Source organism: Scyliorhinus torazame, chromosome 1 (genome assembly GCF_047496885.1).
Source record: "Scyliorhinus torazame isolate Kashiwa2021f chromosome 1, sScyTor2.1, whole genome shotgun sequence".
Taxonomy (NCBI): Eukaryota; Metazoa; Chordata; class Chondrichthyes; order Carcharhiniformes; family Scyliorhinidae; genus Scyliorhinus; species Scyliorhinus torazame.
This window is the reverse complement of record NC_092707.1, coordinates 3,026,848-3,053,825: the sequence shown is the minus strand read 5'-3', so window position 1 is coordinate 3,053,825 and position 26,978 is coordinate 3,026,848. Positions and strand designations below refer to the sequence as shown.

General features: G+C 50.2%; 1 protein-coding gene across 4 annotated transcripts in view; it reads left to right on the top strand.

Moving 5' to 3' along the window:
- Window positions 1-26,978, top strand: part of dnah10 (dynein axonemal heavy chain 10) — a 704,002-nt gene that overhangs the window by 467,595 nt on the left and 209,429 nt on the right. For all 4 annotated transcript variants that reach the window (XM_072511049.1, XM_072511141.1, XM_072510964.1 and 1 more), the window contains 7 exons: window positions 4,092-4,309; window positions 8,589-8,810; window positions 11,602-11,749; window positions 11,962-12,241; window positions 18,145-18,374; window positions 19,468-19,741; window positions 24,653-24,757. In XM_072511049.1, coding sequence (XP_072367150.1) covers window positions 4,092-4,309; window positions 8,589-8,810; window positions 11,602-11,749; window positions 11,962-12,241; window positions 18,145-18,374; window positions 19,468-19,741; window positions 24,653-24,757 — 1,477 coding nt within the window. The remainder of the gene's footprint in view (window positions 1-4,091; window positions 4,310-8,588; window positions 8,811-11,601; window positions 11,750-11,961; window positions 12,242-18,144; window positions 18,375-19,467; window positions 19,742-24,652; window positions 24,758-26,978) is intronic.

The following is a 26,978-nucleotide window of genomic DNA, read 5'->3' as shown; positions in this document are numbered from 1 at the left end:
GGAGAGACCCGGCCCATCGGGCACACCACGCCCCCAGGACGTTCCAGGGTGGCCAAGAGCCAGGGACAGACCGGGCGCAGCAGGGAGACGACACCCCCATCTCGTGCGGGTGGGGCGATGACAGCGGGCCACACCCAGCGACGAGGGGGGCAGCCACAGGCCCCCGTCGCAGCCGACCCAGGACACCCTTACCCAGGACACCCCTACCCAGGACATACCCCTACCCAGGACATACCCCTACCCAGGACATACCCTTACCCAGGACATACCCCTACCCAGGACATACCCCTACCCAGGACATACCCCTACCCAGGACATACCCCTACCCAGGACATACCACTACCCAGGACATACCACTACCCAGGACATACCACTACCCAGGACATACCACTACCCAGGACATACCCCTACCCAGGACATACCACTACCCAGGACATACCACTACCCAGGACATACCACTACCCAGGACATACCACTACCCAGGACATACCCCTACCCAGGACATACCCCTACCCAGGACATACCCCTACCCAGGACATACCACTACCCAGGACATACCACTACCCAGGACATACCACTACCCAGGACATACCACTACCCAGGACATACCCCTACCCAGGACATACCCCTACCCAGGACATACCCCTACCCAGGACATACCCCTACCCAGGACATACCCCTACCCAGGACACCCCCACCCAGGACACCCCCACCCAGGACACCCCCACCCACGACACCCCCACCCAGGACACCCCCACCCACGACACCCCCACCCACGACACCCCCACCCACGACACCCCCACCCAGGACACCCCCACCCAGGACACCCCCACCCAGGACACCCCCACCCAGGACACCCCCACCCAGGACACCCCCACCCAGGACATACCCCTACCCAGGACATACCCCTACCCAGGACATACCCCTACCCAGGACATACCCCTACCCAGGACATACCCCTACCCAGGACATACCCCTACCCAGGACATACCCCTACCCAGGACATACCCCCACCCAGGACATACCCCCACCCAGGACACCCCCACCCAGGACACCCCCACCCAGGACACCCCCACCCAGGACACCCCCACCCAGGACACCCCCACCCAGGACACCCCCACCCAGGACACCCCCACCCAGGACACCCCCACCCAGGACACCCCCACCCAGGACACCCCCACCCAGGACACCCCCACCCAGGACACCCCCACCCAGGACACCCCCACCCAGGACACCCCCACCCAGGACACCCCCACCCAGGACACCGACACCCAGGACACCCCCACCCAGGACACCCCCACCCAGGACACTGGCACACAGGACACTGACACATAGGGGACAGGTGGACAAGAACCACCACTCCAGGGGACCATGGACTTCGTGTCGGATGAGGACACGACACAACGCCACTGCTGTCTCCAACACCCTCCACCATCGCAGAGACACTCACCTCGGTTGGGCACTTTAGCGATGAGGCTTCTGGTACACTCACTGGTGCGCACAACACAGCCGTCCCGGTACAGCAGGTGGAGGCAAGGGCAGCCGAGGGGCTGGGCGGTCAGAGGGCATCCCGGCGCGAGCAACCATCGGCCCCCTCTCGGGTTCCTGGAGTTACCACACCCTCCCATAGACCCGATGCAGTCACGGACCAAGGGACGATCCAAGGGGGTGACAGCCGACTTGCGGCAGCTGCCGACGAAGGTGGAGGAGTCCACCCGCGTCCAGGAGCTGTGAGTGGTGCCGGTCATACGTGCCACCCAAGCCGAAACCGCAAGGGTGGCATCCGCGGTGGAGGCAATGGGTGCGACGGTGTCAGACATAGGGAGCAGTCTGCGAGGCCTGGGGCTTTCCGTGCAGGCGGCGTCTGTGGCCTAGGACCTGGCTGCCCTCTCACAGGCAGCCATGAGCCAGACCCAGCGGCAGATGGCAGAGGCGCTCAACGCCGTGGCCCAGTCTCAGCAGGCCATCGGTGCCATTGCCCAGGTGCTGGCCAGCGTCGCCCAGACACAGACAGGGATGGCCAACTCCCTGAGCTCCATGGCTGCAAACTTGCAGACCCTTGTTGATACCAGCACGGGCCTCCAGGACTGGAAGCGCCAGGTGTCGGGGGGGGGGCGTTGGATGGTCGATCCGTTCGCATCCCCAACCCATGTAGAGGCCCGGGGCCCATCGGGCACCCCGAGGGAGGAGGAGGTGCTGGGGCCTGTTCTGGGTCCCGCTGTATGGGAGGTCCCGGACACCGCAACACCCTGGACCCCCCCCCGCACCCCCCCCCCCCCCCCCCCCTTTCCGTTCTAGGTGCATCTGGTGGGCAACGGGCTGGACAGGCTGGCAGCTCGCCATCCCAGTCGCCCGGGCCGCAGCCTGGCCCATCTAGGCCAGGACGCCCCAGGAAACGGCCGCCAAAGGGATCCCGAGTCAGAGGGCAGGAATCACAGGAGTCCACCTCCAGTTCTGCTGTACCGTCTGGGGAACCACGTAGACGTAGTCAAAGGGCCCGTAATTCCAAACAATCAGACATTGAGTAAGTTGGCACGGGTGCAGGGCACAGACGAGTTTTAGGCGCTAGGGCACGTGTATGACCGGTTTGTTATTAAAATCACTTTCACACCTACAGAAGGTGCCTTTGTGCTCTGTCCGATGCGCGCGGGGGTGAGGTGTGAAGTGAGCGCCAGAGTGTGTGTGAGGGGTGATAGAACGTCGGCCTCAGGTGAGTCTGCCCCCTTCCCCCCCGGGTCGCCCTCGCCATCCCCCCCGGGCAGACGACGGGACCATGCAGGGACGGTCCGGGTGGAGAGTGGTACTGTGGCCATAGGTCAGACATTGTCCAATGATGTAGAGCCCAGAGCTTATGGCAGAGCGGGTCGTCATCATCCTCCATGGCCTGCAATAGACATGCCTCCACCGGCGACCGTGTGAGCCCGGCCCGTTGTGCTGCAGGTGGATGTGCAATGGAGGGGTGGTATGCATGCAGGTGGGGTGAGGGTGGTTGGTGGTGGGTGGGTGGGGGGGTTCGGGTGATCGGCTGGTGCAGTGGTGTGCAGTCCGTGCCCATGCTCGGCAATTCCCACGCCCCCCTAGTCAGTGAACTGGGCGGCTATCAGCCTGTCCCGTGCCCACTGGCCCAGCCGGTAATGGCGATAAGGCAAGACTTAGGATGCATCGGATGGAGAGGAAAACTGCAGGGGATGGGCACAATGGAAATGTGGAGCTTGTTCAAGGAACAGCTACTGCGTATCCTGGATAAGTATGTACCTGTCAGGCAGGGAGGAAGTGGTCGAGCAAGGGAACCATGGTTTACTAAAGCAGTCGAAACACTTGTCAAGAGAAAGAAGGAGGCTTATGTAAAGATGAGACATGAAGATTCAGTTAGGGCGCTCGAGAGTTACAAGTTAGCCAGGAAGGACCTAAAGAGAGAGCTAAGAAGAGCCAGGAGGGGACATGAGAAGTCTTTGGCAGAAGAATTCTATGGGGCAGCACAGTAGCATTGAGCTGGTTTAGCACAGGGCTAAATCGCTGGCTTTTAAAGCAGACCAAGGCAGGCCAGCAGCACGGTTCAATTCCCGTACCAGCCTCCCCGAACAGGCGCCGGAATGTGGCGACTAGAGGCTTTTCACAGTAACTTCATTTGAAGCCTACTTGTGACAATAAGCGACTTCATTCATTCATTCATTCATTGTGGATAGCACAATTGCTTCACAGCTCCAGGGTCCCAGGTTCGATTCCGTGTCCGGGATACAGGGCCTCCCTCCTCTGCTCCACTGCGTCCAGGAGCGCCTCGATGTCGCGCTCCTGGAACCTCGGCGCTGCGAACGGGCATTTTGACGGGTCTCGGGGGGGGGGGGGGGGGGGGGCAGCGTCCATGACGGGTGACCCCCGTCGCGAATGGCGTCACGCCGCTGCTAGCCCATTCCGGGCCAGAGAATTTGTGTTTTGGGGGGCCAGACGCTGGAGTGATTTGCGCCGTTTTTGGCGCCGGGTACCGGCCATCGCGGCGATTATCGGAGAATCCCGCCCAATATCTGTCTCCCGGGCTGTTGGCCTGCTGAATGTGGAATAAAACTCAAGTGGACATATTAATCTTTCTGTAGGTTGCCCGGTTAGAGCGTAATTACTATCAAAGCAAACGTGATCTGGAGAAGATTCAGGCAGAGTTGGCAGCGATACAGAGTGAGCTTCAAGCCCTGAGTGATCGCTACGAAGCTGCAATGAGAGAAAAACAACAGCTCCAAGAAGAAGCAGAAATTATGGAACGCCGATTGGTGGCTGCGGATAAACTGATTTCTGGATTGGGATCTGAAAATATTCGGTGAGTCCTGTCAACGAATGTTTGACAGATCAAAAATTTATGGGCATAAATTACCCTTGGTTGGGGGAATGGGTGATCGTGAATAGGTTTTGTTACAATCCGGGTTGATTTTTCTACTGGCCGGTCAGGTGCCAGAATGGAAACCTGGCGCAATAGACCGTAGCTATTAATTTTTATTTACAGATGGGGGTGAACAGAGTGATAGGACTGCCAATTAACTTTCAATGGAAGAATAAAACATTTATTAAACATGATAAGATTGACTATAACACAATATTCCTTCACCCCACCTATATCTTCACAGATGTGCTCAGATTTTCAAGGATAACACAAGTTACTAAATCTAACTTATACTCTAATGTTTTGGTAAGTACCCAGTGCATATGAACCAACAGGCCAACTGTGATCAGACACACCGCACTCTGAAACCAAGTGACCGATTCCGCCCTAAACCACTTCTGCGGATTTCTCATCAAAACCCCCAGATATTTGTCACACTATCAGTCAGCTGTTCTCATTGAAACTCTGACTTCCACACAAATGTTTCCAAACTCCACTCTCAGAAAAAACACACCTTGGAATCTTCTCCCAAACAATGCTTTCTCTTGATGCCTTCACCAAGGATCCACATCCAGGATTTCAATCTCTCCTTTCTGTCTTTGATTGCCAGGTGGTTGTTTGTAGTCAGGTGTTCGGGGACATAGTCAGGTTGTGGGACAGTCGAATCGTAGAGGAGTTATGTGGTCAGGTGTTCGGGGATATAGTCAGGTTGTGGGGCAGTCGAATCGTAGAGGAGTTATGTGGTCAGTTGTCCGGGGACATAGTCAGGTTGTGGGACAGTCGAATCGTAGAGGAGTTATGCTCAAGCTTTAAGTGATCAGTTCGACGATTCTGTAGTTGGGTCATAGAGTAGTTGGATGGCGGCCGGGTGGTCAGGGGGTAGTTGCAGTGGGTCAGAGGTTCTTTGGGTGGTTGAGGGTGTGACCAAGTGATCGGGGCTGATCAGTTAGGTGGTTGGTGGTGTAGTCGAGTTGGAAGGATTGTTGGATGGTGGAGAGGTGTCCGGTTCACAGTGGGGGGTGGGCGGGGGGATGATTGGGCGAGTCTGTTGTGGAGTAACTTGTTACTCAGCTGTTTGATCTGATATGAAACTGTTAAACATTTCCAGAGTCTGTAAACAGCTAATAAGATATATAAGAACTAGAAGCAGGAGTAGGCCATCTGGCCCTTCGAGCCTGCTCCGCCATTCAATGAGATCATGGCTGATCTTTTTTGGAGTCCTGCTTATCATGCCCAAAATTCCACCCTAAACTCAGGGCCAGAGACACTGGGAGGAAGCCAGGTCCATCGGAAGTTTGAGCTGCCTGGGCAATTCCCTGGTATGTCTGTTCCTGAGGACCTCCATGGGGTCCTGATATGCATCATGTGACGTACAAACCATCTCTGACAATCTGGACAAGGAAGATTGGGCTACTATCTCTTTGAGAAAGGAGAAGCTCTCTGATTGGGACAGGCTGGTAGTGAAACCAGGCCAATAATTGGAAGCAAAGAAGTTGACTTTAGAAAATGCATGGGCACATGTTTCGCTCTATGAGTATGCTTTTCTCTGTCGTGACATGGCTCACCATTATTGACATGGTCAACAGAGCAACCATCTTTTTTTTTTTAAAAAGCATTTTATTCAAACTTGTATCAAAGTAGGTTACAGCAGATAAACACCCCGGGAAACATTCTTCCCAACAATCAACGGTACAGTTTGTACAGATTTCCCCCCCCCCCCCCCCCCCACCACCACCACCCCCTTGCGACGAACAGCTCCTCAAACACGGTCACAAACATCCCCCACCTTTTCTCAAACTCCCCTGCTGAGCCCCTTAACTCATACTTTATCTTCTCTAACCGCAGGAAGTCATACAGGTCACCCAACCAAGCTGCTACCCCCGGTGGCCATGCCGACCGCCACTCCAGCAAAATTTGTCACCGTGAAATCAGAGAGGCGAAGGCCACAACATCGGCCTTCCTCCTCTCCATGAGCTCCGGCTTCTCTGAGACCCCAAATATCTCCACCAAAGGGTCCGGGTCCTCCTCCACTATCCTGGCTAAGACCGCGAACACTCCCGCCCAGAATCTTCCCAATTTTTCACAACCCCAAAACACGTGCGTGTGATTCGCTGGCCCCCGCCCACACCTCTCACACTCATCTGCTGCCTCCTGAAAGAACCCACTCATTCTTGCCGGACTCATATGCACCCTGTGCACCACCTTAAACTGTATCAGGCTCATCCTTGCACAAGAGGAGGTCCCGTTTACCCTTCGCAGTGCCTCACTCCATACTCCCCAATTGATCTCCATTCCCAACTCCGCTTCCCATTTCTCGTTGATCTTCACCACCCGCTCGCCTCCCTGCTCCCCCAGCCACTTATATATATCCCCAATTCTTCCCTCCCCTTCCACATCCGGAAGCAGCAGTTGCTCCAGCAGGGTGTATCCCGGCAATCTAGGGAACCCCTTCCAGACCTTTCGTGCAAAGTCTCTAACCTGTAGATACCTGAACTCACTCCCCCTTGGCAGCTCTACCCTCTCCCTTAGCTCCTCCAGACTGGCGAACCCTTCCTTCAAATACAAATCCCTCACCTTGACCAACCCCACTTCCCTCCACCTCCTGTATACACTACAGAGCAACCATCTTGGCCATTCGCCTCTGGTGGTGTTTGTCACCAAAATAAACATGATTGACTAAAATCCTTAACCAGAGACATCTGCCCTGATTGGCCATTGTGTGACTCACATTCTGCATCAACTATTCATTCATAGTGCCCTCGGAAATAACCAGGTGCAAATGAATATTAAGGAAATTGGATAGACCTATCAGCAGTGACCCAGGCGTCATATCAGCATTAGACCATCGCAAACCCTGTTAGCCTGCAGAGTTCCTCACATCAAGATTTGGGTTTGGCCCCAGTTAGATTTTCTGCTCTCTGTGTGGTGATCGCAGATTAAACCTCCTTCACTGTGCCTCGTAACACATTCTTGAAAGACATTTGTTTCATTTCAAAAATCACACCAATGAAAATCAAGGAACATCTATTTAAAGAAAGAAATAACTTACTTTAGTTTAGATTCCTGGATGGCCTTAGACCATCTGGAACTGTGACATGAGCTGTCAATCCAGTTTGAACATTCGCTGCTGTTTCTGGAGGTACACAGGGCAGCCAATGAGACCAATCAGCAATGTTTCTTTTGATAGATGAAGAACTATATTAATTCCCAAAGTGTAAAGTACTTCATTTGGCACACCAAAATGAGCAAATGTTACTCTCCAATTTCAATTGAAATTCAAATATCAAAGTTAATATTTTGGAGGGGATTTACTGACACCCCGCCACGTGTTTTTCGGCGGGGTGGCAGCCTGCCAGCGGGATTTGCCAGACCCGCCGTTGTCAACATGATTTCCCGTTCACAGCATCCCTCATCGCCGGGAAACCCGTGTGCCGGCGTGGACCCGAATTTCCCATCAGCACGAACAGCCCGTAAATCCCGCTCTAAAGTCTGGACCATGATCGCTTAAGGCTGTGTTAAAATACTTAATTAAACAGGATTTATATAAATTTTGCTGCCGTTTGAGCCTAAAGAGTGTCATGTGAGAGTACCTTTAAGAAATGGAGGTTTACGCAATGTACCTTTAAGACAATGCAGTGATGTCAGAGTGTGGGTGGAGCTGGGTTTTAGGTCAGCCATTTTGAAGTTTCAGTTTGGAAAAGCAGCTTGTGTGTGTCTGTGTGTTTCCAGAGAGCTGCAGTTTGGAGGAAAAGAGCTTGGGGAGTGTCTGTGTTTTGCAGTGAGCTGGATTTGCTGTGAGCTCTGCCATGAAAGACTATCTCTGGATCATTTGGCTGATTTAAACTCATAATAGTAAAGCCTTTAACCTGATGTGATTTTGTTTAAAGGTGTTAAGTCTCTTGGAAGTTTGAAGGAACATTTTAAGGAATTATTTACTGTTGCAATATTTTCAGAGTTATCTTTGAAGTAAGGGGTGTTAAGAGATCCAATGTTTATTTAAGATGTTAAGTTGAGTTCATGGAATAAACAGTATTTTGTGTTTAAAACCCCACGTGTCCATAATTGTAATCCCACACCTAGGGAACGAGCCGTGTGCTTGGAAAAGCAACATATACATTGAAGTGGGAGGTTGGTTGAACTCCATGATACATTTTGGGATTCTGAAAACGCCTCGCCCATAACAAGAGAAAGGCATTGATCTTCAATTTCCCCCAAACAGATGGACAAAGGACTTGGAGGATCTGAAGATACGTCGCGTACGATTACTCGGAGATTGCCTGATCTGTGCTGCCTTTCTGAGTTACGAAGGAGCTTTCAGCTCCGAGTTCCGCAATGAGATGGTTTACCATGAATGGCACAATGATGTCCTGAAACGGGAAATTCCCCTGAGCAAACCATTCCGGTTGGAAAATCTGCTCACAGATGAAGTTGAAATCAGCAGGTCTGTTGCATCATTTTACAAAAATAGTTCTATTACTGCTGTTAAATTATACTCCTCTGCCTGAAAACCACACATTTACATATAATATAATGATTGGAATCAACTTTCCTCATTCAGTTTTTGTTTCATTATAGAGATAGAAAGACCTGCATTTAAATAATGCCTTTCTCAACCTCCGGACATTTCAAGTCACTTTACTACAATGAACAGCTCATCGATATCTTCCTTAAACTTCTCTCCTCATTGTCAATCACAGCCAATTTTTCTATCATCTGCAGATTTCTTTGTCATGTCCCCTACATTCGAGTCTAAATCATTAAAATAAAGTGCAACTAGCAAGTGTCTGAGAGTTGAGCCTTGTGAAACCCCAAAGGTAACAGTCCTCTAGTCTCAAAAATACTCGTCAACAATAACTCTGAGCTTCTTGCGCTCTGTCTGTTTGGGATCCAATTTAGCACTCTTTCTTGGATCCTAAGCACTTTTATTTGTTGACCAGTTTTCCATGTGAGACCTTGTCACAATCCCTGTAGAAATCCATATTGACACATCCACTGTACTGCTGTCATAAACCCTACTTGTTACCTCCCCAAAAATATTCAATCAAATTAGCCAGACATGATCTTCCCTTCACAAATACATGTTGACATTCCTTGATTAATCCAGGCCTTTCTATATGAAGGTTTATACTGTCCCTCAGATTTGATGCCGATATTTTGCTCACAAATCAAGTTAAGCTAACTGACCTATCATTGATCAGATTATCTCTTCCTCCCTTTCTGAACCACAGCACAGCATGATCAGTGACCCAATCCTCTGTCACTCCACGACCCAATCTTCAGGGCAGCACGGTAGCACAGTGGTTAGCACTGTGGCTTCACAGCGCGAGCGTACCAAGTTCGATTCCCCGCTGGGTCACTGTCTGTGCGGAGTCTGCACGTTCTCCCCATGTGTGCGTGGATTTACTCCGGGTGCTCCGGTTTCCTCCCACAGTCCAAAGACGTGCAGGTTAGATACATAGATTCATAGAATATAGGAGCAGGAGGAGGCCTTTTGGCCCTTCGAGCCTGCTCCGCCATTCATCACCATCATGGCTGATCATCCAACTCAATAGCCTAATCCTGCTTTCTCCCCATAGCCTTTGATCCCATTCTCCCCAAGTGCTATATCCAGCCGCCTCTTGAATATATTCAATGTTTTAGCATCAACTACTTCCTGTGGTCATGAATTCCACAGGCTCACCACTCTCTGGGTGAAGAAATGTCTCCTCCTCTCTGTCCAAAATGGTTTACCCTGAATCCTCAGGCTGTGACCCCTGGTTCTGGACACACCCATCATTGGTAACATCTTCCCTGCATCTACCCTGTCCAGTCCTGTTAGAATTTTATAGTCTCTATGAGATCCCCCCTCATTCTTCTGAACTCCAGCGAGAACAATCCCAACCTCGTCAATCTCTCCTCATATGACAATCCCGCCATCCCTGGAATCAGTCTGGTAAACCTTCACTGCACTCCCTCGAGAGCAAGAACATCCTTCCTCAGAGAAGGACCGTAAGACCAAGGTGGATTGGCCATGCTAAATTCCCCTTCGTGTCCAAAAAAAAAGGTTAGCAGGGGTTATTGGGTTACGGGGATAGGGTGGAAGAGGGCTTAAGTGGGTGGGTGCAGAGTCGATGGGCCGAATGGCCTCCTTCTGCACTGTCTGTTCTATGTTCACCGCTCCTGTAGTCAAAGCCTCTGCAATTCCCTCCCTTGCTTATTTTGATAGCCTTGGATCTATTTCATAAAATCATAGAATTTACAGTGCAGAAGGAGGCCATTCGGGCCATCGAGTCTGCACCTGCTCTTTTGAAAGAGCACCCTCCACAAGCACACCTCCACCCTATCCCCATAACCCAGTAACCCCACCCAACACTAAGGGCAATTTTGGACACTAAGGGCAATTTATCATGGCCAATCCACCTAACCTGCACATCTTTGGACTGTGGGAGGAAACCGGAGCACCCGGAGGAAACCCACCCACACACGGGGAGGATGTGCAGACTCCGCACCGACAGTGACCCAAGCCGGAATCGAACCTGGGACCCTGGAGCTGTGAAGCAATTGTGCTAACCACAATGCTACCGTGCTGCCCTATTTCATCCAGGCCTGACAATTTATCGGCTTTCAAAGATGTCAAAGCATTTATTATCTCCTCTGTTACAATGTCTAACCCATCCCACATTTCACACTCTTCCACCTTAACTATAGCGCCATCATCAACGCCCTCTTTTGTGAAGACGGCTGCATAGAATTCACTCGGAAACTTAGCTACATCGCCAACCTCCAGATATAGGTCATCTTTTTGGTCCCTAATATTCTACTCTTTCTTTAGTTATCCTCTTGATCTTTATGTATTTCTAAAACATGTTTGTATTTTCCTTGATTACTTGCCAGTATTTTTTTTTATTCCCTTTCTTTGTTTTCCTAATTTCCCTTTTAATTTCACCTCTCCACTTTCAATACACTTCTCGGCTTTCTATAGTATGAAGGTTTTGGTGTCTGACGTAAGCTTCCCTTTTATGCTTTAACTTACACTCGATGCACCTTGTCATTGAGGGGGCTCGAGATTTGGATGTCTGTCCTTCTCACTTTGAGGGCACATGTTTGCCCTGAACTCCTTGACTTTGAAAGATGCGATGTGACGAATAGGCACAAACATTCTGCAGGATGGAAAATATTTAATGTCGCCGAATCAGGATGATTATCCTTTATTTTGCAACATGAAGATTTACCCGATATTCTTGTGAATTCAGGTGGGGCTCAGAAGGTTTGCCACCCGATGAATTGTCTGTTCAGAATGGAATCCTCACAACACAAGCTAGCCGATTCCCACTGTGCATCGACCCTCAGCAGCAAGCCTTAAACTGGGTGAAGAGAAAAGAAGCAAAGACCAATTTGAAGGTAGAGTTCAGATTTCTGGCCAAACATGCTATGTCATTCCACAACCTTGTGTATAGCATTGAGAGTGTTCATCTTTGACCTGATCTGATGCCTTTCAGTCTAATATCTAGTTCTTTACTGAATTATTCCATTTCAGATCTTAAGTAGCCTGTTTTAAAATAATGATGCCCTAGGGATTGTGATAAATGGTAATTGTGTCTGATCTCTTCCAGATCTCTTCATTTAATGATCCTGATTTCCTGAAACAATTAGAGATGGCCATCAAGTATGGATTTCCCTTCTTGTTTCAAGATGTGGATGAATACATTGATCCAGTAATTGATAATGTCCTGGAAAAGAACATTGAAGGACAACAAGGACGTTATTTCATTAGACTCGGTGACAAGGAGGTTGACTATGATCCGAACTTCAAAATGTACCTTAACACAAAGCTGTCAAATCCCAAGTACCAGCCTTCTGTATTTGGCAAATCCATGGTGATAAACTACACTGGTAAGTTCTGCAGCAGTCTGCATTCCTCATCAATAGCCTGCACCATGTATCCATGAGAGAAAATGTAACTTCACTTCGTGTTGCAATTCCCCTGACCTGGAGCACATGAAACATTTGCTCCTTGATCAAAATTTTATTTGCCTCCAGCAATTTAAGGAGAAAGAATACTAAAAACCATGTAGACGACATCAACTGCTCTACCTTCATCTACACACTTAGTTACCTCCTCAAAGAATTCAATCAAATTTGTGAGACAAGTCTTACCCTTCACGAATCCGTGTTGACTATTCCGGATTAAGCTGCATCTTTCCAAATCCTATCCTTCAGGACCTTTTCCATTAACTTACCGACCACCGAAGTAAGACTAACTGGCCTATAATTACCAGGGTCATTCCCATTCCCTTTCTTGAACAGAGGAACAACATTCGCCACTCTCCAGTCCTCGGGCAGTATCCCCGTGGACAGTGAGGACCCAAAGATCAAAGCCAAAGGCTCTGCAATCTCATTCCTTGCCTCCCAAAGAATCCTAGGATATATCCCATCTGGCCCAGGGGACTTGTCGACACTAAGCTTTTTAAAAATTGCTAATACATCCTCCCTCAGGACATCTACCTCCTCCAGCCTACCCGCCTGTATCACACACTCATCCTCAAAAACATGGCCCCTCTCCTTGGTGAACACTGAAGAAAAGTATTCATTCAACGCCTCTCCTATCTCTTCTGACTCCATGCACAAGTTCCCACTACTGTCCTTGACCGGCCCTAACTTCACCCTGGTCATTCTTTTATTTCTCACAAAGGAGTAAAAAGCCTTGGGGTTTTCCTTGATCCGACCCGCCAAGGACTTCTCGTACCCCCTCCTAGCTCTCCTAAGCCCTTTTTTTTTAGCTCATTCCTTGCTACCTTGTAACCCTCAAGCGACCCAACTGAACTTTGTTTTCTCATCCTCACATACTCTTCCTTTTTCCTCTTGACAAGACATTCAACCACTTTTGTGAACCATGGTTCCCTCACACGGCCATTTCCTCCCTGCCTGACAGGGACATACCTATGAAGGACACACAGTATTTGTTCCTTGCACAAGCTCCACTTTTCATTTGTGCTCCTAACAATGTGACCGCTCCTTTCCTATTTCTAACTTCGGCCCATATTACCTCAGTAGGCAGATCCCCTTCAAACTGCCTTCCTGCAGCCGCTAAACTATCCTTGATTAACAATGCTACTCCTCCACCTCTTTTACCACCTTCCCTACTCTTACTGAAACATCTAAACCCCGGAATTTCCAACAACCATTCCTGTCCCTGTTCTAACCATGTCTCCGTAATGCCCACAACATCGTAGTCCCAAGTACCAATCCACGCTCCAAGTTCACCTACCTTATTCCGGATGCTCCTAGCATTGAAGTAGACACACTTCAACCCACCTTCCTGTCTGCCGGTACACTCCTGAGACCTTGATACCCTCCTCAGTACCTCACTACTCTCGACACTGGCTTCTGGAACACAGCTCGTTTTCCCATCCCCCTGACAAATTAGTTTAAACCCCCCCCTCCATGAAGAGCCATAGCAAATTTCCCTCCCAGGATATTGGTGCCCCTCTGGCTCAGGTGCAAACCGTCCTGTTTGTACAGGTCCCACCTTCCCCAGAATGTGCTACAATTATCCACGTACCTGAAACCCTCCCTCCTACACCATCCCTGCAGCCACGTGTTTATCTGCACTCGCTCCCTGTTCCTCACCTCACTAGCACGTGGCACCGGCAACAAACCAGAGATGACAACATGGTTTGTCCTGGCTCTCAGCTTCCACCCTAGCTCCCTAAATTCCTGTTTTAAATCACCGTCCCTTCTCTTACCTATGTCGTTGGTACCAATGTGTACAACGACTTGTGACTGCTCCCCCTCCCCCTTAAATTCTGAAAACACGGTCCGAGACGTCACGGACCCTGGCACCCGGGAGGCAACATACCATCCGTGAGTCTCTTTCGCTGCCACAGAACCGTCTATCTGCCCCACTAACTATCGAGTCCCCAATAACTATTGTTCTCCTGCTCTCCCCCCTTCCCTTCTGAGCCACAGGGACGGACTCAGTGCTGGAGATCCGTTCACCGTGGCTTACCCCTGGTAGGTCGTCCCCCTCAACAGTATCCAAAACAGTATACTTGTTACTAAGGGGAACGACCACAGGGGGTCCCTGTACTGACTGCTTCCTCCCAGCCCCTCTCACCGTCACCCATCTATCTGGATTCTTCGGAGTAACTACATCCCTGAAGCTTCTATCTATGACCACCTCTGCCTCCCGAATGATCCGAAGTTCATCCAGCTCCAGCTCCAGTTCCCTAACGGGGTTTCTGAGGAGCTGGAGATGGGTGCACTTCCACAGGTGAAATCAGCAGGGACACTGACGGTGTCCCTCACCTCAAACATTCTGCAGGAGGAACATCGCACTCCCTTCCCTGTCATCCCCTCGAGATAATTTTGCGGATGTTGTAATTTTTCCAGAATCACCTTTATCTGATCACCCAATAACACTCTGGCACGTGGCCTGGTGCGGGGCCTGGTGTGTGGCCTGGTGTGTGGCCTGGTGTGTGGCCTGGTGTGTGGCCTGGTGTGTGGCCTGGTGTGTGGCCTGGTGTGTGGCCTGGTGTGTGGCCTGGTGCGGGGCCTGGTGCGTGGCCTGGTGCGTGGCCTGGTGCGTGGCCTGGTGCGTGGCCTGGTGCGTGGCCTGGTGCGTGGCCTGGTGCGTGGCCTGGTGCGTGGCCTGGTGCGTGGCCTGGTGCGTGGCCTGGTGTGTGGCCTGGTGTGTGGCCTGGTGTGGGGCCTGGTGTGGGGCCTGGTGTGGGGCCTGGTGTGGGGCCTGGTGTGGGGCCTGGTGCGGGGCCTGGTGCGGGGCCTGGTGCGGGGCCTGGTGCGGGGCCTGGTGCGGGGCCTGGTGCGGGGCCTGGTGCGGGGCCTGGTGCGGGGCCTGGTGCGCGGCCTGGTGGGCGGCCTGGTACGTGATCTGGTTGGCTCTGGTTCACGGCCCAGCTGCTCAGCCTGCCTGCACTGTTCATGAAGCTCTTTACGTTTCAGTCTTTTCAGCCAGTTCACATACACCACATTTTAAAAATTAATTTTTACGGGTTGTGGGTGTCGCTGGCTAGGTCAGTATTGCCCATCCCGAGTTGCCCTTCAGAAGGTGGTGCTGAGCTGCCTTCTTGAACCGCTGCAGTCCTTGAGGTGTAGGTACACACACTGTGCTGTTAGGGAGGGAGTTCCAGGATGTTGCCCTGGCGACAGTGAAGGAACGGCCGATATATTTCCCAGTCAGGGTGGCGAGTGACTTGGAGGGGACCCTCCAGGTGGTGGGGTTCCCAGGTATCTGCTGCTCTTGTCCTTCTAGATGGAGGTGGTCGTGTGTTTGGGAGGTGCTGTCTGAGGAACCTTGGTGAGTTACTGCAGTGCATCTTGTAGATGGTACCCACGGCTGCCACTGTGCGTCGGTGGTGGAGGGAGTGAATGTTTGTGGAAGGAGGAGCAATCAAGCAGGGCTGCTTTGTCCTGGATGGTGTTGAGTTTCTGGAGTGTTGTTGGAGCTGTATTCATCCAGGCGAGTGGAGAGTATTCCCTCACACTCCTGACTTGTGCCTTGTAGATGGTGGACAGGCTTTGGGGGGTCAGGAGGTGAGTTACTCACCGCAGGATTCCCAGCCTCTAACCTGCTCTTGTAGCCACAGTATTGATGTGGCTGGGTCCAGTCCGGTTTCTGGACAATGGTAACTCCCAGGATGTTGTTTGTAGAGATTCGGTAATGTTAATGCCGTTGAATGTCAATGGGCGATGGTTAGATTCTCTCTTATTGGAGATGCTTGTTACCTGGCACTTTTGTGGCATGAATGTTACTTGCCAAGTGTCAAACTAAAGCCTGGATATTGTATAAGTCTTCCTGTATTTGCAAGTGGAATGCTTCATTATCTGAGGAGTTGCGAATGGTGAACATTGTGCAGTCATCCCCACTGCTGCCCTTATGATGGAAGGGAGGTCATTGATGAAGCAGCTGAAGATGGTTGGGCTGAGGACACGACCCTGAGGAACTCCTGCAGTGATGTCCTGGAGCTGAGATGATTGACCTCCAACCACCACAACCACCTTCCTTTGTGCCGGGTATGATTCCAACCAGCGGAGAGTTTCCCCCCTGATTCCCATTGGCTCCAGTTTAGCTCGGGCTCCGTGATGCTTTACTCAATCATACAATCATAGAATTTACAGTGCAATGTAGTGCTCCTATAGTGCAGAAGGAGGCCATTCAGCCCATCGATTCTGTACGGAACCTCTGAAAGTGCTCCCTACCCCTCCAAACCTGCACATCTTTGGACACTATTAATGTAATTTAAGTTCTGCGGCAAGCGGCTGGTGAGGATTGCGGCAAGTATTTTTTTTACCGCTGCCCCAGTCTAGCAGTTATGCCGTTAGGACTCGGCCAGCTATGTCAGTAATGGTACTACCGAGCCACTCTTGGAGATGGACATTGAAGTTCCCCACCCATTGTACATTCTGTGCCACCTTCAGAGCTTCCTCCAAGTGGTGTTCAACATGGAGGAGTAACTGATTCATCAGCTGATGGTGGCCGGTACGTGGTAATCAGCAGGAGGTTTCCTTGCCCATGTTTAACCTGAAGCCAGGAGACTTCATGGGGTCCGGAGTCGATGCTGAAGCAACTCCCTCCCGACTGTATACCGTTGTGCGCTATCTCTGCCGGTGGGACAGAACATACCAGGAATGGTGACAGTGGTGTCTGGGACATTGTCTATAAGGTATAATTCTGTGAGTATGACTATGGCAGGCTGTTTGACTAGATCATAGAATTTACAGTGCAGAAGGAGGCCATTCGGCCCATCGAGTTTGCACTGGCTCTTGGAAAGAGCACTCCACTCAAGCCCAAGCCCCCACCCTATTCCTGTAACCCAGTAACCCCACCTAACCTTTTTGGTCACTAAGGGCAATTTATCACGGCCAATCCACCGAATCTGCACATCTTTGGACTGTGGGAGGAAACCGGAGCACCCGGAGGAAACCCACGCAGACACGGGGAGGATGTGCAGACTCCGCACAGACAGTGACCCAGCGGGGAATCGAACCCGGGACCATGGCGCTGTGAAGCCACATTGCTAACCACTTGTGCTGCCGTGCTGCCCTTGTGACTAGATTGTGAAACAGACCTTCCGAGTTTGGCACAAGCCCCCAGATGTTGGTAGGAGGGCTTTGCAGGTTCGACTGGGTGTGTTTTGCGTTGTTGATTCCAGTTGTCCGTCCAGTTTGATACAGCTGTGTAGCTTGCGGGACCATTTCATGGAGTATTTAAGTGCTGGAGTCACATGTAGGCCAGAGCAGGTAAGAACGGCAGATTACTTTCCGAGAGGACATTAGTGAACCATCTTTGTTTTTTCCGACAATGGTTTCATGGTCATGAATTTTAATTTTAATTCCAGATATTAATTGGATTCTGCTGAGGCGGGCTTCGAAGCCCGGTCCCCAGAATGTTATCCTGGGTCGCTGGATCATCAGTCCACTAAATGTCACCACACCACCACTTTCCCCGGCAGCCACTGTCCTGGTTCCTGGTCCAACCATCCAATCTCTCAAACTTGATAATTCTTCCCAATTAGCTTCTGTTTCCCGAGCAACCTACCAGTGGCTGATTTCCCCGATATTGGCGAGGAAATCCAATTAACAAACATCTCCCAGAAATCAACTTCGTTTCTGATTCAGTTGGGAACAGTCTCAAAAAACACAGGCTTTAAAATTCTAGTCAAAGCAGATCACAACTTGAAAACAACCGAATTTCACATTGACAATATTTATATTATGAAGTAATATAGATTAAAAATAAAATTGGTGTCTCTTGCTGAATTTCTTTCTTTCTACAGTGACGTTAAGTGGCCTGGAAGATCAGTTACTGAGCGTTATTGTGGCATTTGAACGGAAAGAACTTGAGGAACAGAGGGAGCGTTTGATCAAGGAGACCAGTGAGAATAAGAAGCTATTGAAGGATCTCGAGGATTCTCTTCTACGTGAATTAGCAACTTCCACTGGCAACATGTTGGACAATGTCGAACTTGTCGAAACTCTAGAAGAGACCAAGACTAAAGCCACAGAGGTAGATGGATTACAAGAGAACGAATCATTGTTATATTTCACTGGCAATGCTGTGTTTTGGTGCCATCCCACCCTGCCCTTTTTTGTTAGATGATTGTAGGATCCCAGAATCCACCCTGTTCCTAAATACAGGGAGGGAAAGATGAAAATCCCAAATGTTTCAGCCTCATCTTTGGCACTGATGTGCTGGACACCTCCATCATTGAGGATGGGGATATTTGTGGAGCCTCCCCCTCCAGTGAGTTGTTTAATTGTCCACCACCATTCACGGCTGGATGTGGCAGGACTGCAGAGCTTAGATCTGATCTGTTCTAAAACTCCCATTTACATGGTGGGCATGTCACACAACATGGACAGCATCCTCATTGGGAAGATGGTACTTTGTCTCCACAAGTAATTTCTATCAATACTGTCATGGACAGATACATCCACGACATGTGGATTAGTGAAGACAAGGTCAAGTATAATAATAATAATCTTTATTATTGTCAAAGTATCTCACATTAACACTGCAATGAAGTTACTGTGAGAATCCCCTAGTCGCCACACTCCGGCGCCTGTTCAGGTACACAGAGGGAGAATTCAGAATGTCCAATTCACCTAACAGCACGTCTTTCGGGACTTGTGGGAGGAAACCGGAGCACCCGGAGGAAACCCACGCAGACACGGGGAGAACGTGCAGGCTCCGCACAGACAGTGACCCAATCCGGAAATCGAACATGGGGCCCAGGCGCTGTGAAGCAACAGTGCTAACCACTGTGTTACTGTGCTGCCCGCTTGTTCATTCTCTCACAACCTTCTGCAGGCCAAGACTTGGGCAGTAGTGAATGTACTGAGACACTCTTGGTAATGGGTATTGAAGACCCCACCCAGAGTACATAGTGTTAATGAGTCAGGGTCTGGTCTTGGAACACCCCATTTACTCTTCATTCTAGTTGTACCATCTTGTGTGTTGTAAACAAAGAGCAAACCGTGCACATGTATTACAGTCAACTTAGACAAATTGTGTTTCGACTGGTAACAGATCATCGAATCTCAATCTAACCAGATGCCTCAGTAAATGTAAACTCAATGTGAACTGTTACCTTTGGTAGGTAATGGAAAAACTAATACTGGCTGAAAAGACTGCAGTCGATATTGACAAATTACGCGATGGATATCGACCAGCAGCCAAAAGGGGTGCAATCCTGTTCTTTGTCCTAGCAGAGATGGCAATGGTTAACAGCATGTACCAATACTCACTGGCATCATTCCTCGAGGTCTTTGATTTATCTCTCCGCAAATCTTTGCCTGATTCTGTACTTCAAAAGCGACTGAGGAACATCATGAAAGCATTGACCCTAAATATGTACAACTATGGCTGCACAGGTCAGTGTTGCTACACTACAATTCTTTTACAGGTTTAGTTGCAAATGCAGTGTTTTAAATGCTAACTGTATCGAGTATAACCAATTAATTGTTAAATTACATTGGGCTATTTGTTGCACAGATGTCACATCTTCCCACCTTCTTTAAAGTTCACCTCATCCCAAACTCTGTGCTTGTATCCTCTCTTGCACCGTGTTCCACTGGTCCATTCCCTGCTGTTGAGAACCTACATTAGCTCCCAGTCACCCAGAATTAAAATTCCAATTTTTGTGGTTAAATCCTCCACAGTTTCACCCTTTACAATCTCTATCATTTCTTCCAGGTCTACATTCCTCTGAGTCCATCCTCCCATCAGGATTGAATGGGAAAATGTTTTTTTTAAATTGTTCATGGATGTGGGTGTGCCTGGCAAGGCCAGCATTGCCCATCCCTAATTACCCTTGAGAAGGTGGGGGTGAGCTGCCTTTTTGAACCGCTGCAGTCCATGTGGTGTCGGTGCACCCACTGTGCTGTTAGGGAGGGAGTTCCAGGATTTTGACCCTGCGACAGTGAAGGAACGGCAATATATTTCCAAGTCAGGATGGTGATGGCTTTGAGGAGAATCTGCAAGTGATGGTGCTCCCGTGTGAAATGAAATGAAATGAAAATCACTTATTGTCGCAAGTAGGCTTCGAATGAAGTTCCTGTGAAAAGCCCCTAGTCGCCACATTCTGGCGCCTGTTCGGGGAGGCTGTTACAGGAATTGAACCGTGCTGCTGGCCTGCCTTGGTCTGCTTTCAAAGCCAGCAATTTAGCCCAGTGTGCTAAACCAGCCCCTTATGTCCCCAGTGTCTTATCCTTCTCGATAATAGAGGTCGCGGGTTTCGAAGGTGCTGTTGATGGAACGTTGGTGAGTTGCTGAAGTGCAGCTTGTGGATAGTCTGCATGGCTGCCACTGTGAATGTTTAAGGTGGCGGACCTCAAGCGGGCTGCTTTACCCCAGATGGTGTTGCGATTCTTGAGTGTTGTTGGAGTTATACTCACCCAGACAAATGGAGAATATTACTTCACTTTTCAGACCGCGTGCACAGGCATGGGGGCGTCAGGGGGTGAGTTACTCTCCATTGAATATCCAGCCTCTGACCTGCCCGTGTAGCCACAGTATTAATGTTGCCAATCCAGTTTCTGGTCAATGGTAACCCCCAGGATGTTGATAAGGAAGGTTTTAGCTTTGGTAATAAGGCTTTAGCTTTGGTAATACCATAGAATGTCAAAGGGTGATAGTTAGATTTTCTCTTGTTTGAGATGGTCTTGTGTGGCACAAATTTTACTTGCCATGTATCAGCCTAAGCCCAGATATTGTTGAGGTCTTACTGTAAATGGACACAGTTTACTTCAGTATCGGAGGGGTCTCAAATGGTGCTGAACATTGTGCAGTCATCAGCAAATGTCCCCACTCCTGACCTTTTGATGGAGGGAAGGTCATTGACGAAGTGGCTCAAGTTGGGCCGAGGACACTACTCTTGAGGGACTCCTGCAGAAATGTCCTGGGATTGGGACGAGCAGTGGGCAGGACAATGTTCCACAGCTGGAAATGGGTGCCAGTGTTGCAGCTGTACGGCTCAATTTCCAGTACAGCTACTGGAACAGCTTGCCTAGTGATGTGGCTAATTCTGGAGCACAAGTCTTCAGTACTATTGCCGGAACGTTGTCAGGACCCAGAACCTCGGCAGTACCCAGGGCCATCATCCATTTCTTGATATCACGTGGAATGAATCGTATTGGCTGAAGACTGACATCTGTGATGCTGGGGACCTCCGGAGGAGACCGAGATGGATCATCCACTTGGCACTTTTGGCTGAAGATTGTTGCAACTCCTTACACTTTGTCTTTTGCACAGATGTGCTGGGCTCCTCCATCATTGAGGATGGGGATATTTGTGGAGCCTCCTCCTCCAGCAATTGTCCAGCACCATTCACGGCTGGATGTGGCAGGATTGAAGTGCTTAGAATCGGTCTATTGTTTGTGGAGTCTCTTAGCTCTGTCTATCGCTTGCTTTATGCTTACGTAGTCCTGTGTTGTAGCTTCACCAGATTGACACCTCATTTTTCGGTATGCCTGATGTTGCTCCCGGCAAGCTCTCCTGCACTCTTCATTGAGCCAGGGTTGATCCCGTGGTTTGGTGGTAATGGTCGAGTGGGGGATATGCTGGGCCATAAGTTGCAGATTGTGGTTGATACAATTCTGCTGCTGCTGATGGCCCACAGCCTCATGGAGGCCCAGTCTTGAGTTGCTAAATCTGTTTGAACTCTGGCATATTTACCACCAATGTCAGGCTCACTGGCCTATAATTCCCTGTTATATTAGCCACCCTCCAATCTGCAGGGACTGTTCCGCAGTCTATAGAATCCTGGAAGATGACCACCAATGCATCCACTATTTCTGCAGCCACTTCCTTCAGTATCCTGGGATGTAGATGATCAGGCCCTGGGGATTTATCAGCCTTCAATCCCATCAATCTCTCCAACACCATTTCTCTACTAATATTGATCTTCAATTCCTCCCTCTCACTAAACCCTGTATTCGTCAACATTTCTGGCATCTAATCTGTGTCCTCATTTGTGAAGACAGAACCAAAGTATGTATTTGGTTTCTCAGCCATTTCTTTGCCCCCTGTTATACATTCCCCTGTTTCTGACTGTAAGGGACCTACATTTGTCTTCACCAATCTTTTTCTTTTCATGTACCTATAGAAACTTTTACAGTCAGTTTTAATGTTCCCTGCAAGCTTACTCTCATACTCTATCTTCCCTTCTTAATCAATCCCTTGATCCTTCTTTGCTGAATTCTTAACTCTCCCAATTCTCAGACCTGTTGTTTTTCAATCTGTATGCTTCTTCCTTGGATCGAATACAATCTCTACTTTTCCTTGGAAGCCACGGATTGCACACCTTTCCCATTTTACTTTTGTGCCAGACAGGAATGAACAGTTGCTGCAGTTCCCCCATGCATTCCTTGAATGTTTGCCATTGCCTATCCACCGTCATCCCTTTAAGTAACATTTCCCAATCGATCATAGCCAACTTATGCCTCGTGCCATCATAGTTCCTTTTATTAAGGTTCAGGTCCCTAGTCTCTGAATCGTTTACTTCACTCTCCATCTTGATGAAACATTCTATCATATTATGGTCGCTCATCCCCAAGGGGTCTTGAAATGAAATGAAATGAAAATCGCTTATTGTCACAAGTAGGCTTCAAATGAAGTTACTGTGAAAAGCCCCTAGTCGCCACATTCCAGCGCCTGTTCGGGGAGGCTGGTACGGGAATTGAACCGTGCTGCTGTGCAACTAGATTGCCAATGATTATCTCCGACAATGTGGAATCTGTATGGGTTGAGCTGAGAAACACCAAGGGGCAAAGAACATTAGTGGGGTTGTATATAGACCCCCAAACTGCAGTGGTGATGTTGGGAATAGCATTAAACAATGATTCCATTCTCGTTACACAGTATCTAGTTTAGGATGACCTGCTCTCTAGTTGGTTCCTCAACCTATTGGTCCGGGAAACTATCCTGGATACACTCCAGGAATTCCTCCTCTACCGTATTGAGGCTAATTTGATGTTTTTTGCCCCTTGCTGTTTCAACTCTACCCATACAGACTCCACATTGTCAGAGCTAATATCCTTTCTCACTACTGTGTTAATTTCCTCTTTAACCAGCAGGGCCACTCCACCACCTTTTCCTTTTTGTCTGTCCTCCCTAAATACTGAAAACCTTGGGACATTCAGTTCCCATACCCGGTCACCCTGCAGCCATGCTCTGTAATCCCAATTATATCAGACCCATTTACGTCTGTTTGCACGATTAGTTCATCCGCTTTATTGCAAATGCTCCGTGCATTGATGCGCAAAGCCTTTCGACTTGTCTTTTTAACATTACTTGTCTCCTTTTTGCCTTTGTTTTTGGCCTTTTTTCCTTCTCCTCTGACTCCTTGCATAAGATCCCATCCCCCTGCCTTTTTAGTTTAAACGCTCCCCAACCACTCGAGCATCTGTTAGACAGATACATCTGCGGCAGGCAGGTTGGTGAGAATGAGGGCAAGTATGGTTTTCCCTCTTGTTCACCCCCTCACCACCAGATCCAGTCGAGCAGCTATGTCCTTTAGTACTTGACCAGTTTGATCAGTAGTGGTGCTAGCAAGCCACTGGTGATCATGGACCACATTCAGAGTGCATTCTGTGCCACCCTCAGTGCTTCCTCCAAGTGGTGTTCAACATGGAGGAGAACTGATTCATCAACTGATGGTGGCCGGTACGTGGTAATCAGCAGGACGTTTCCTTGCCCATGTTTAACCTGAAGCCAGGAGACTTCATGGGGTCCGGAGTCGATGTTGAGGACGCCCAGGGCAACTCCCTCCCGACTGTATCCCACTGTACCGGCCCCTCTGCTGGGTCTGTCCTGCCGGTGAGACCGGACATACCCAGGAATGGTGAGAGTGGTGTCTGGGACATTGTCTGTAAGGTTTGATTCTGTGAGTCTGACTATGTCAGGCTGTTGCTTGACTAGTCTGTGAGACAGCTCTCCTAACTTTGGCACAAGCCCCCAGATGTTAGTAAGGACTTTGCAGGGTCGACAGGGCTTAGTTTCCAATTCATTTCCAGTGCAATGATCTATGGTGGGGAGTCATCATCATTTCAAAATTAAATTAAAAAAAAAAACCTGGGCGAAAATGAAAACTTTTTGAAACAGTCCAATTGGGTCCATTTGCACCAATATCACCAATCGTATCAAAAGTGCAAAGTTTAACACTGCTTCCCACTTCCCTTGGCACTGGTGTATGTTACAGTCAATACTCACATCCTTCACCTGGCTGATAACACAAATGCTCCTTTAAACTTTCTTTATTAAGTTTACATCTCCTTGTATTCCAGGTCTGTTTGAGCGACACAAGTTGCTTTTCTCATTCAACATGACAATGAAGATTGAGCAAGCAGAGCAACGGATTCCTCAGGAAGAACTGGAATTTTTTTTGAAAGGTACATTTCTAAAAATAAAAAGACACAAACCTGGGTGTCAATTACATACCATTCAGTTTTAAATAAAACCGTAATAACCCAACACATCTTCAGTATTGTCCTATCAACAGCACAGATTACACTCGTATTTACCCTCTGACAGTGCGGCAGTCCCTCAGTACTGACCCTCTGACAGTGCGGCACTCCCTCAGTACTGACGCTCTGACAGTGCGGCACTCCCTCAGTACTGACGCTCTGACAGTGCAGCACTCCCTCAGTACTGACTCTCTGACAGTGCGGCACTCCCTCAGCACTGACCCTCTGACAGTGCGGCACTCCCTCAGTACTGACCCTCTGACAGTGCGGCACTCCCTCAGTACTGACGCTCTGACAGTGCGGCACTCCCTCAGTACTGACTCTCTGACAGTGCGGCACTCCCTCAGCACTGACCCTCTGACAGTGCGGCACTCCCTCAGTACTGACCCTCTGACAGTGCGGCACTCCCTCAGTACTGACCCTCTGACAGTGCAGCACTCCCTCAGTACTGACCCTCTGACAGTGCGGCACTCCCTCAGTACTGACGCTCTGACAGTGCGGCACTCCCTCAGTACTGACCCTCTGACAGTGCGGCACTCCCTCAGTACTGACCCTCTGACAGTGCGGCACTCCCTCAGTACTGACGCTCTGACAGTGCGGCACTCCCTCAGTACTGACGCTCTGACAGTGCGGCACTCCCTCAGTACTGACGCTCTGACAGTGCGGCACTCCCTCAGTACTGACCCTCTGGCAGTGCAGCACTCCCTCAGTACTGACCCTCTGACAGTGCAGCACTCCCTCAGTACTGACCCTCTGACAGTGCGGCACTCCCTCAGTACTGACCCTCTGACAGTGCGGCACTCCCTCAGTACTGACGCTGTGACAGTGCGGCACTCCCTCAGTACTGACCCTCTGACAGTGTCGCACTCCCTCAGTACTGACCCTCTGACAGTGCGGCACTCCCTCAGTACTGACCCTCCGGCAGTGCAGCACTCCCTCAGTACTGACCCTCTGACAGTGCAGCACTCCCTCAGTACTGACCCTCTGACAGTGCAGCACTCCCTCAGTACTGACCCTCTGACAGTGCGGAGCTCCCTCAGTACTGACCCTCTGACAGTGCGGCACTCCCTCAGTACTGACCCTCTGACAGTGCGGCACTCCCTCAGTACTGACCCTCTGACAGTGCGGCACTCCCTCAGTACTGACCCTCTGACAGTGCAGCTTTCCCTCAGTACTGACCCTCTGACAGTGCGACGCTCCCTCAGTACTGACCCTCTGACAGTGCGGCGCTCCCTCAGTACTGACCCTCTGACAGTGCGGCGCTCCCTCATTACTGACCCTCTGACAGTGCGGCACTCCCTCAGTACTGACCCTCTGACAGTGCGGCACTCCCTCAGTACTGACCCTCCGACAGTGCGGCACTCCCTCAGTACTGACCCTCTGATAGTGCGGCACTCCCTCAGTACTGACCCTCTGACAGTGCAGCACTCCCTCAGTACTGACCCTCTGACAGTGCGGCTCTCCCTCAGTACTGACCCTCTGACAGTGCGGCACTCCCTCAGTACTGACCCTCAGACAGTGCAGCACTCCCTCAGTACTGACCCTCTGACAGTGCGGCACTCCCTCAGTACTGACCCTCTGACAGTGCAGCACTCCCTCAGTACTGACGCTCTGACAGTGCGGCACTCCCTCAGTACTGACCCTCAGACAGTGCGGCACTCCCTCAGTACTGACCCTCTGACAGTGCGGCACTCCCCTCAGTACTGACCCTCTGACAGTGCAGCACTCCCTCAGTACTGACCCTCTGACAGTGCGGCACTCCCTCAGTACTGACCCTCTGACAGTGCAGCACTCCCTCAGTACTGACCCTCTGACAGTGCGGCACTCCCTCAGTACTGACCCTCAGACAGTGCAGCACTCCCTCAGTACTGACCCTCTGACAGTGCGGCACTCCCTCAGTACTGACCCTCTGACAGTGCGGCACTCACTAAGTACTGACCCTCTGGCAGTGCAGCACTCCCTCAGTACTGACCCTCAGACAGTGCAGCACTCCCTCAGTACTGACCCTCTGACAGTGCGGCACTCCCTCAGTACTGACCCTCTGACAGTGCAGCGCTCCCTCAGTACTGACCCTCTGACAGTGCGGTACTCCCTCAGTACTGACCCTCTGACAGTGCGGCACTCCCTCAGTACTGACCCTCTGACA